The sequence below is a fragment of the Oryza sativa genome, chromosome 1 (assembly GCF_034140825.1).
Source record: "Oryza sativa Japonica Group chromosome 1, ASM3414082v1".
Taxonomy (NCBI): Eukaryota; Viridiplantae; Streptophyta; class Magnoliopsida; order Poales; family Poaceae; genus Oryza; species Oryza sativa.
The window spans coordinates 31,816,672-31,828,569 of NC_089035.1; the positions used below are offsets into that span (position 1 = coordinate 31,816,672).

The 11,898-nt window shown below is 54.3% G+C and overlaps 1 protein-coding gene across 1 annotated transcript; it reads right to left on the reverse strand.

The window, feature by feature from the left end:
* Positions 1 to 8,073: 8,073 nt before the first annotated feature.
* LOC4326177 (carotenoid cleavage dioxygenase 8 homolog B, chloroplastic) lies at positions 8,074 to 11,898 on the reverse strand. The gene is made up of 5 exons (NM_001397943.1): positions 11,258 to 11,898; positions 9,420 to 10,163; positions 9,120 to 9,313; positions 8,728 to 9,020; positions 8,074 to 8,627 (listed from the first exon to the last, which is right to left on the reverse strand). Exons 1-5 carry the CDS (start codon positions 11,576 to 11,578, stop codon positions 8,470 to 8,472), a joined length of 1,710 nt encoding a protein of 569 aa, NP_001384872.1. The 5' UTR covers positions 11,579 to 11,898; the 3' UTR covers positions 8,074 to 8,469.

The window sequence follows — 11,898 nt, forward strand, 5'->3', positions numbered from 1 at the left end:
TCATTCGCGCTTTTTATTTCCTTTTGTTGTGTGCCTGCAACGGACACTTCTTGTATTTAGGCCATCGTGCCGTCTTATCTTGTCTGTAATTAAAGCTTCCTTTTCACACTTTGTACGCCTTTGCTCCCCATTGAATGCCTGCGGCACAGAAAGACGAAGAAACAAGAGCAAAAGCATATAATTAACCTCCCTGTGAACGAAATGCCGCTCTTACCCCATCCTCCCCCCCTCGGGCTCGTTCTAGCGAAAAGGCAAATCCGTGCTCGGTCCGTGGTACCTAAGTGGTGAGGGGCAAGATCATCGCCCCGAGGGAGCCGCCCAGCGGGACTGGCCAGACCGAGGCTACAACGACCAGGGGTCAAGGACGGCCGTGTGTAGGCCCTTCCGAGCCCCCGGGGTTCGGCGCAACCCGGGGAGCGGCCCGTGTTTGGGCTCTCTTTCGACGGTTTTTAGGTCGCCCCACGGCACTTAGGGTCTGGAGTAAACCCGAACTGTCCTTTGAACCAGGACAAGCTAGAGGAAAGAGTAAGAAGAAAGGGCGCGTAACAGCCTCCACATTAAATGGAAAAATTTATTGCTTGGAAAGGGAAAAGGATACACAATGGTAGCCCCTGGCCAAGCCCGCACAAGCCGAGGGGTTGTGCGGGGGTTGGCCCGAGCTCTTGGAAAGCAAAAAATCTCGACGCTATGGATAGAAGCGACAGAGGTGTTCGATATTCCAGGGGTTAGGCAACTCCGTGCCGTCCTCCGTGGTTAGTCGAATGGAGCCTGGCCAGGGAACGCCGATCACTTTGTATGGCTCTTCCCACATTGGCGAGAGCTTGCTCAGCCCCAGGCGCGATTGCACGCGGCGTAGGACGAGGTTGCCAACTTGTAGTGACCGGGCCCGGACGTGGCGCTGATGGTAGCGCCGCAGGCTTTGCTGGTAGCACGCGGTACGCAGGGCCGCACGCCTCCTCTGTTCTTGAAGATAGTCGAGGTCATCGCGGCGAAGACCATCCTGGTTGGTCTCATTGTACAGCGCGACGCGAGGCGATCCTAGGGAAAGCTCCGAAGGTAGGACCGCCTCGGCGCCATACACCAGGAAAAAGGGCGTTTCCCCCGTGGCGCGGCTTGGAGTGGTCCGATTTGCCCACAACACGGCGGGTAATTCCTCGAGCCACAAATCCCCGTGTTTTTTCAGGACGTTGTACGTCTTGGTCTTGAGGCCTTTGAGGATTTTGGCGTTGGCTCGCTCAACTTGGCCGTTGCTCTTGGAGTGGGCGGGCGAGGCAAAGCACAATTTGATGCCCATGTCGTCGCAATAATCGCCGAACAGCTCACTGGTGAACTGGGTGCCGTTATCTGTAATGGTGCGGTTGGGCACTCCGAATAGGGACGTGATGCCCCTGATGAACTTGAGGGCGGAATGCTTGTCGATCTTGACGACCAGGTAAGCTTCGGGCCACTTGGTGAACTAGTCGATGGCGACGTACATGTGCTGATACCCGCCTCAAGCCGCCTTGAATGGTCCGAGGATGTCTAGCCCCCAGACCGCAAAAGGCCAAGATAGTGGGATGACCTGCAAGGCTTGGGCCAGCTAGTGGGTTTGCTTGGCGTGGAACTGGCATGCCTTGCACCGCCGGACCCATTCTTGGGCATCTTGCAATACAGTCGGCCAGTAAAAACCTTGTCGGAAGGCTTTACCGACCAAAGTTCGTGAGGCCGAATGGGCCCCACACTCACCCTAATGGGTTTCAGCTATGAGCTCGATGCCTTGCTCTCGAGAAACACACTTCAAGAGTATCCCATTGGTGGCACGCTGGTAGAGGGTCCCTTCTGCGAGGACGTACCGCTTGGATATGCGCGCGAGCTTCTCAGCTTCTGCGCGATCCTCAGGAAGAGTATTGCTGTCGAGATACGCCAGGATGTCAGTCATCCAACCGACCTGACGAGGGGGGTCGGGGTCGACCCCCTCGGGCCGCGGGTCGCCAAGGGTCGGGGCGGAGGGCGTGTCGTCGGGGTCCCTCGAGGGGTTCGGTTGCGCCGATGGCTGCGCGAGTCTTTCCTCGAAGGTCCTCGGGGGGAGTGGGGCTCGTGCCGACGCAACACGCGACAACTCATCAGCAAAAGTGTTGTCGCGTCGGGGCACGTGCCGGAGCTCGAGTCCGTCAAAGTGACGTTCCATGCGCCGCACTTCGCGGACATATGCGTCCATTTGTGGGTCGGTGCACTAGTACTCTTTGGATACTTGATTCATGACTAGCTGGGAGTCGCCTAGGACCAGGAGACGGCGGATGCCCATTCTGGCCGCCGCCCTCAATCCCGCAAGGAGTCCTTCGTATTCCGCCATGTTGTTCGTGGCTCAGAAGTCGAGCCGAACGACGTACTTGAGGACGTCCCCGCTTGGCGAAGTCAGCGTGACTCCAGCGCCTGCACCTTGAAGGTTGAGGGAACCATCGAAATGCGTAACCCAATGCCCGCAACGAATGTCGGCGTTTGGGTCCTCCCCATCTCCGAGAAGAGATGGGACGTTTGGTGGAACAGGTTCGTCCACTGGGGTCCACTCCGCGATGAAGTCAGCCAGGACCTGGCTTTTGATCGCGTGTCGTGGTTCGAAGTGCAAATCGAACTCAGCCAGCTCGATGGCCCACTTTACAACCTGACCAGTGCCCTCTCGGTTGTGCAAGATTTGGCCGAGGGGGTAGGATGTCACTATAGAAACCCGATGCGCTTGGAAATAGTGGCGCAATTTCCTTGAGGCCATTAAAACCGCATAAAGCATTTTCTGGGCCTGTGGGTATCGGGTCTTCGCATCTCGGAGTGCCTCGCTGACAAAGTAGACGGGCCGCTATACCTTTCGGCGGGGCCGGTCCGTATTGTCAGGGGCAGATGATCTGGGGCTCCCTTACTCAGGGGCCCCGAGGGGGTCTCGAGCCATGTCGGGATCATAGGCCTCGGGACCACTCGCCAAAAGCCTCCCCTCCTCCCACGGGGGCCTCGGGGTCCTCCTGGTGGCTAGGGGCTTCGGGCACCGGACCTTCGGGGGACGAAGGGCCATCGCGAGTTAAAGGGACCTCCGGTCCGCTTTCTTCGCACTCGACCACTAGGGCGGCACTCACCACATGGGGGGTCGCGGCCAAGTAGAGCAGCAACTGTTCCTCCGGCCCCGGGGCTACCAAGATGGGGGGGGGAAGGTGAGGCAAGCTTGGTTGAAAGCTTGCTCAGCTTCCTCCGTCCACACGAACGGGCCAGAGCGCTTGAGGAGCTTGAATAGGGGTAGTGCCCTCTCTCCCAACCTCGATATGAATCGACTTAGGGCGGCCATGCATCCAGTGACGCACTGCACATCCCTAAGCTTGCTGGGGGCGCATCCTCTCTATCGCGCATATTTTCTCGGGATTAGCTTCTATGCCTCGGGAGGAGACTAGAAAACCGAGAAGTTTGTCCGCCGGCACACCGAACACACACTTATCAGGGTTCAGTTTCACGCGCGTGGACCTAATACTGTCGAAAGTCTCGGCCAAATCCTGCAGCAACGTGTCCTGGTGGCGCGTCTTTACCACCAGGTCATCGACATACGCCTCTATATTACACCCTATCTGATTACTCAAAGTAATACGAGTCATGCGCTGAAAGGTAGGGCCTGCATTCTTTAACCCAAAAGGCATAGTTGTATAACAAAAAGTGCCCACAGGAGTAATGAAGGCAGTTTTTTCCTCATCTTCCCTAGCCATGCAGATCTGGTGATACCCAGAGTAGGCATCTAGAAAACACAAAAGGTCGCACCCCGTAGTGGAGTCGACTATCTGATCTATGCGTGGTAGAGGGAAGGGATCTTTAGGGCATGCCTTGTTGAGGTCCGTGTAGTCGATGCACATCCGGAGCTTGCCGTTGGCCTTCGGGACGACCACCGGGTTCGCCAGCCACTCCGGATGGATAATGTCACGCCCAGAAATTCACTAGTAATTTCCGAACTAATTTGTGCATGAAATCCTCGTCCAGGAATCAGCCGAGGTACACAAACTGACAATTTAATATACATATTCATCATAATAATAACGTTACATACTTATAAAAGAAAAGAAAACAACAGCGGAATTACGGTCTAGCGAAGCTCCGGCTCCACTCCCACAGGCAGCTCAACTGGGGTATAAGCCAAACGTCTTCTCCTTCGCAACTTGTCTTCCACTGAGGTTTGATTGATTATTGCAAGGTGAGCATATGACATACTCAACAAGCCACACAACAAATATGCAAGTGCACAAGGATACCAAAGAATGGCATAATATAGGGCTTATTTGCAAAAGCAGCATTTAGCAAACATTTGAGATTTGTAAAACAGTAGAGTAATTAATCATCAATATTAATCAACACTGAACAGCACACCCATGCTGCACAGGCCCAACCATCCTGAACAACCATACCCGGCTGTATAGATCTATCTCCAAACCAGAAATGTACCATTCCAAACCAGGAGCTAATCAAATTATTACCAGTTATAGCATCATTTATTATGGTGAAAAGTGTGAAACTAATCACGAAAGACATTGTTAGACCTGCCCATAACTGCGGGCACGGCTATTCGAATAGTTTTACTCTGGCCAGAGGTGTACCACTGTACCCACAAGACACAGCTCCACGACATGTCACCATGCGCCTCAATACCACCACGGTACCTCGGAAAGGAGCTGTGACAGTACCCCTCGCATAACACAATCCACCACAGCGCACCGTTCCTGGATCATAATCACTCCCTTATAAAACAAGGCATGGACTCCCCAGCGACCCCCGTGGGCTTATCTCCGCCACTTCTCAGTCTGGTGCCCCGCAATGAACCATGCTATACAAAAGGTAAAGCCGTTGCCCACGCTGGCTTGTGGTTGGCACGGTTAATGTTTCACAACCGAAACTCGTGAACCAGTCCTTAATTGTCATGAGCACGACCATCAAAACCATGTGCTCACAACTCACCATTAATCATATTTTAATTATCAATTAATTATCATAACACGATTGACCATCGTGAGCTACCATTAAATATAACCATAAATAATAATGTAGTATGATTCATCCCATTAATGAACTAATGTTTCTAAGCACGGCTAAGCAATTATATATATAGCATTTAGCTGAACCAATCCAATATATAAGGTCCAAGCTAATAAATTTATTACCCATAGGAAAATAAAGTCATCTTCGGCCATAATTAATTGGGAAAGGCTCACCACCCGATGACATTCGAAAATAATGCATGAGTTGAAATAAAACATTAGCTTTAAATAGGTTCAACATGCTCAAAGGGTTGTTTGGGATCTGTGTGACTTGCCTTGAGCTTCCGCAAACGCTTCCGAACCTTCCTCAACAAAAACGCTCTCCTCCGGAACGTCGGAAACTAAAGCAAAAGAACAAAATCAACAAAACAGTACAAAAACAAGCATAAACAGTACATGTGGATATTTTTAACATGTAGATCTCGATTTTAGATGAATTTAGCGACTTGAACCACTCGAATCCGAGTTACGATGATTTAGTTATGAATTTCCGAAGTTTAATCGATTTTCATCTAATCCAGAAAATTATTACGAATTAAATAAAAGATTTATGACGTCACGATGACGTCATCGCCGGCCTAGCACTGGACGACGCGGCCACCGGCGATAGAGAGCTCGACCGGGCTCACCGAGGACACCAACGCGAAGAGGATGACGACGCGAACTCACCGGTACAAAGAACAACGACGGATAACGACGAACGACGACCGGCGACGAGGTTCGACGGCGGCTCGGCTCGGCTCGGGTCCCCGACGGCGACGGCGCTCCGGTGGTCTTCGGCGGCTGCGAAGGGGTGGACAGGGTGCTCCTCCGCCGTGCGAACCCGGTGGCGGCGACAGATGGCGACGGTGGCTATGGTAGTGGAACGGCAGCGACTTGGCACGCACGAGCAGTAGCAGCATGGCTGTAGCAGGGAGTGGCACAGCGACGGCTAGGCGGCTAGCGCAGCGGCGACGCTAGGGCAGTAGCTAAGCGTGGCACGGCGGCGGCTACTCGACGACAAAAACGAGAGATTAAAAACTAAACCGAGGGAACACGGATAGAAGTCTCACCGAACCAAAGCGATCAGAGAGAGAGATGACGACGGTGACCCGACGACAACACATGGAGACGACGACGATGCTAGACAAATAACGGATTAGATTGAATTAAGACCCTAAGGATAAAGTACACCGGTGAATGACATAGGAGCGGCGGTTGCCGGCGAACCACGGCACAATAATGCAAACGGAGGGCACCGGGAGAAAGAGGAGGCAACGGCGATGCTTACCAACACTTACGCAGCGATGAACGGCGAAGGAGATGGCCGGCGATGACTTTCCGGTGATCTTCGGCGGATGACAAATGGCGGATGGGCTTCTCCTCGCAGCTGCAAATCCAATGGAGACGACGGCGACCGAAGGCGATGACGGACGACGCGGTTGGAGGCACGGCGGCGCTCCGGTTCACGATGACGGCCAATCTCCGGTTGGATTTGGCGCAAAAGAACCAGCGGCCGGGATAGAGCTCGACTTTGCGGAGCCGAGGGAGGTGGTGGAGCTGATCGGCGACGGCCGAGGCGACGGCGCACGGCGGCTGGAACGGCTACCGGCGGCGGAGAGAGAAGGAGCTCGCGGGGAGGGCGATTCCGACGACGGTGGAAGATGAGACATGAGGGGATAGGTAGAGGACGACTAGGGGGTCCTTTATATAGGCACGGGAGCTCGGGTCCGAGCCCAAATCGACTATAAAACTCGGGAAAGTCTAGGGTTCTCGCCGGAGTAAGGAAAGATTGAACCCCGAAATTGGAAAGGATTTCCATAGAAACTTTTGGGGATTTCTTGGGGAAAAGGAAGAGGAGATTGAGAGGATTCCATTCCCGCAACTAATTTGGAAAAAGGAGCAACGAGGTGGCCGGATTGGTGGGAGGAGGCGGCACGGCTGCACAGGCTTGGGACGGCTCGGTCACTGTTTGGAGGTTGAAGATAGAGTACTGTTACAAGGGTTCCTTAACTCCGGAGAGCACTCTCGCTCTTCTTCTCCTAGAGTTTAGGTTTTCTGAGAGTCGTCCCCTTTTTCGGTGGGCAAGGTCCTCCTTTTATATCTCAAGGGGATACCACATGCACCGCCTCTACCTACTCTTCTTTCGGGTGGGAACCCACCCTATCTTGACCGGGACTCGACCCGTGTCTTCGCTTGGAAGCAAAGCCACAGCTTGTCCTTGAGTGGGGCCCAGCGCCGTCCCTCGCCTGACATGGGGGATAGCCCTGTCATTCCCCCATTAATGGATGAAGACTTGTGGTGGCCGCCGTCCGAATGACCCTCCGATGGGACGGGTCATACCTACCCCCACTTCATTGGGAGCAGACGTGACGTGGGAGCTCGGTTGTCGGTCTAGTCAGACGTGACCAGAATCATGACCGGTCACAAACCGGTCATTCTTTGATTATGGCATGTCAGATTCGCACACCGCACGTCTGCCTTACTGCATTAAATGCGGCATGGGGCAGTTGGGGCGTTGTGTGCATTAATGGAGGCTCAGCCTGGGCCCCCTCCTCGCTCGATCCCTCCGCCACATGGCGGCTGGGCGAGGGCCTCGGGGCGAAGCGGTGCAAAGGCCCGAGGGGCATGACGTGGCACCCCGAGGCCCCGACCTCCCTCCGGTCGCTCCAGCGATCCGCGGGTTGCGTGGGCAAGACCAGGCTGTAGGGACACGCGGCAGGACAGGAAGGTAGATTTCCCACGCTTCACATACCCCCAGACCCATATCTCCGACATTATCGTAGATTATCAACTTCATTATAGTGATAAATAAAATATTTTAAGAAATAAACTAAGCAAATAGCTTATGTAAGTAATCTAAATATTACAATAGAAGAAATATTTTTAATAAAACATATTATTTGAGATGTGGAGCAAATAATCAATTTCAAAGTTCAGCTGCCACTGCTTCTGTACAACAGTGAACGGACATAATCAATCTGAAATTGGCAAACATGTCTGATGCAATGGCCCAGTGACCCCAGTACATGCAAAAACGTACTAGTACGTGCACGAGATATCTTCGATTTAAAGAGCACAAGATATATTCACTGTACTACAAATTAAACAGCAGGAGTACGAACAATCGCAACGGAGGGTTTATGTACACATTTTACACATCATGTGAATTACTACAGCCTAACACGTACAGATCGCTATAGTTTCATTTCCACGTATATTACATCTTCCGGTACCTCATACATCACGTACTAACAGTTCACCACGTGCAGCGTATGTATGTCTTTCTTTCCTTCTGAGACCACCTACCAAACGGTGACTGCATTCATGCTGCCATTTTCGTAGCTACAAATCCAAGCCTCCACTTGTACTGTGATTCGATGCGCAGACCCAAGACGCAAGCAGCAGAGACGAATCAGTACTGGCGGTGACATGTTGGGATGGACCGGCGTGTGTGTTACTTGCTGTTCCTTTTCCTGGGCACCCAGCAGCAGTGCAAGCCGTAGGGCAGCCCGTACGGGAACTTGGCCCGCGCGACCTCCTCGAACGTCTTGCCGTCCAGCACCAGCGCATAGCCCGACCCGTCCTTGGCGCTCACCATCGATATCGCCACGCCTGCCATCAATAACAGAGTTGGTCAAGTTATTACAAACGAAACGAGGCAAAGCCAAGACGTACGTATACGCAGCCAACGAGGAGAGATGGTGACACTAACCGTCGTCTTCCTCGGTGGCGCCGGGGCGTGGCACGAAGAAGGGCTCGGACGGCACGGAGCCCTCCTCGTGCCAGTTCTTGGCCGTCCTCTCCACCAGGTCGACCTTGGTGAGCGTGTTGGGGAAGTTGCACGGCCGGCGGGCGCCGCAGGCGTAGGCGTACCGGTACTCCCTGCCGACGTGCGCCGGGTTGATGCTGCACATGTCCATGCCCCGCCCGTGCTCCTCCGGGTCCAGCGCCGTCTCCAGCTCGCCGAACTGGCTCCCGTCCAGGGGGATCCTGAACCGCCCCACCCTACACATGGTGTTCCCCGTCATCCATCGTGCATACGTGCATGCGTAGCGTAGCAAATTGACGGCGGGACGTCGTCGTGTGGCTCGTGTGTGTACGTACCTGGCGTCGGGGAGGACGTCCTGGCCGCTGGAGGAGCGGAGGTTGTGGAGGCGGAGCTTGTCGAGGATGGCGGTGTTGGCGTTGTGCTCGCAGCAGTCGGCGATGATCGCCGTCACGCGCCCCTCCTCGTCCGTCTCCTCGTACGCGTTGATGAAGTGGAACGTCACGAACGGCGGCACCTCCACGCTCGCCACCTTCGGTTGGCCATCGTCCCGACAAATATCATCATTAGATCACCCAACCAATTAAATAGGCAAAACGGGAACGCACTACGGGCGGCAGCGATTGATGATGGCTTACAATCTTGCCGCTGGCCTTGCACATGACGTGCATGTAGCTGCCGGACTCGAGGTGCCACTCGAACTTGTACAGCGGCGTGGGCTCGGCGCGGAGGAGGTTCTTGGCGCAGTAGCGGAGCGGCATCTCCGGCACGACGACGTAGTGCTCGGTGACGGGGAACGAGTGCACCCACCCTGGCGCCGGCCCGCCGCGGCAGTCCACCCTGCCGACGAACTGCCTCTCGTTGCTACCGGCGTCCATCCTCGCCACCACGTAGCCGGGCCGGATCAGGTCGGGGATCAGCGTCCAGAACTCGGTGTCGGTCACGATCGGGTGCGCCGAGTGGATCAGCCCGCCCAGCTTGTCCGTGTACTGGAACTTGCCGACCGTGTCGAGCGTGTCCGGGTCGACCTGGATGGAGCCCTTGATGGTCTCCGTGAGGCAGAGCACGCGGCCGTCGCCGAGCATGACGACGCCGGTGTTGGAGTTGTCGGTGAGCGACGAGCCCGAGAAGAGGGTCGCCAGCTGGCCGACGTAGGACAGGAAGTTGTCCGGCTTGGGCACCTCCGAGAACTCGCGGTAGCACACCTTGCCGTGCGCGCGCGCCGCCTTGTACGCCTCCGACTCGATCTGCCGGTGCGCGCCCACGGCGCGGCCGCCGCGGAACGAGACGCGCACCAGCGTCGCGTAGCCGTCGAACAGGTGCCGGAAGCCGTAGTCGCCGAGGTTCCATAGTCCCGGGCCGTTCCTCAGGTACGTGCCATCCTGCAGCAAGTATGCATCGATCCGATCAATCATTTGCAGCACGTCGACAAATCCGTCCACCTCTAATTAACGACCGACAAATTAATCTATCCACGAGCTTACCTCAGAAGATTGCATTTTTAATTAGCTGAAACGATTGTATTATCCATAGCTTAGTGAGTGTAACTACAAAGTTACAACAATATTATACTACATGTACACCTGTATTAATTCCTCAAATCAAGTCACTATCAAAATTGGCAAGAACAGTGATAAGATCACTTGGAGTTAGGGGAGACCAAGGTTTTTGACTTTTGTTTTCAGAGAGTTGCGGGGTGCAACAAAACTGCAACCACAAGACAGTGATGCCATTGTTGTCGCCGATCGAAGCTAGGGGTGAGCAGAGAATCTGGGTATATATGTTGTGTTCCCCGCAAGCATCGTGAGTGCCAAGATGCCATCTCCTTTTCGCTAGGCCAGCATAGGGTAAGTTAGTGTCGCCCTCCTCTTTGTCGATCAAATTACTGAAGATTTGGGTGAGTGCTTCAGCAACTGCTGGCACAGTGGAAATTAAAAATGACAGTCGGCAAGTAATATACCCTGGCGTGTTAGATACTGCTGGTAAAAATATGCTAGGTACGTGGCCAAAGCTGGTACCTTTTTAGGACCCTTCTGGGGCTATATGCATATATGTGCTCTAGGTCAGCGGTTAGCCTGCACTAATCAAGGAGATGCTACAAGATGAAAATGGTTAGGTTAATTATAAAGGATTTGTTGCACAGTGATGTGGTCCAGAAAGTGCCTTTCGTATTTCTCAATGTGTGGGAAGATGTTGTGCATGCTTTTTTACTAAGATGTTCAAAAGGATCTTTAGTTTATAGATGATCTCAAGAAAGCGATATGGAGTACTGGGAAACCTTTGAATCAAAATAACAGAAAAGATTCGCATTCTTGAATGAAAAATGCACGGCTAGCCTTAGCTTGACCACCGGCAGATCTTATAAAATGCTGAGGTTATGGTGTGTTCATGAATACTTAATTAGGGTGGAGAGAAGGCAAAAGCCAAATCAAGTCATATTTAGGGAGATTTGCAATCAGTAGGAGGCTTAACCCACCAGCCAGAGAGGCAGCTCTCCGTCCACCTCGAGCGCACCCTCCCACCTCTCCTGCCGTACACTCTTCCACGCCACGAGCTCGCCGCCGCCTCCGCCGCCGCCACGTCCGCCACGGCGCCGCGGGGCGTCGACGGGGCGGGCCGGCGGCGCGACGACCGGCGCGGGCGGCGCTGCCTCCGTCACGGCGCTAGCCGCGAGAGGCTGCGCCACGGCCCGCTTGCCCTGGTGCCCCTGGCTGGCCAGGCGGCCCGGCCGGCTCGCGGCGCCTGACAGCGCCGCGGATACGCACAGCGACGACGCCTGCAGCATAGCGGGAGACATGGCCACACCTACGCGAGGGAAATGCACAACGGTGTATATAAAATGGCACTCGATCAATCTTAGCCTCTGCTTTGCGTAGTGCAGAGAGCTCTACGCGCGAGAAGAGACAACAACGAGCGATCAGGAGGAGAGACGGGCGGAGTGGTCACTGTGGTGGCAAGGATGAGAGATTTTGGTTTGGGACGAGAACGTAATCGGGTCAAGGGCGAGTATATATAGGCCACAAGATAGCTAAGCCCAGCCCGGGTGACAGCGGACGTACGTAATGTGGTTGGAATCTCGCCCGGTCGAAATTCCTTGGCGCAAAAGGCCTCGCGCTC

What these genes read in the sequence shown, in the direction of transcription:
- LOC4326177 (NM_001397943.1), bottom strand. Translation starts at nt 11,578, where the DNA reads ATGTCTCCCGCTATGCTGCAGGCGTCGTCGCTGTGCGTATCCGCGGCG. An exon ending in GAGAGCTGCCTCTCTGGCTG is followed by an intron (nt 10,164 to 11,257) that starts GTGGGTTAAGCC and finishes TACTTGCTGCAG; the next exon opens with GATGGCACGTACCTGAGGAA. An exon ending in GCAAGGCCAGCGGCAAGATT is followed by an intron (nt 9,314 to 9,419) that starts GTAAGCCATCAT and finishes GGCCAACCGAAG; the next exon opens with GTGGCGAGCGTGGAGGTGCC.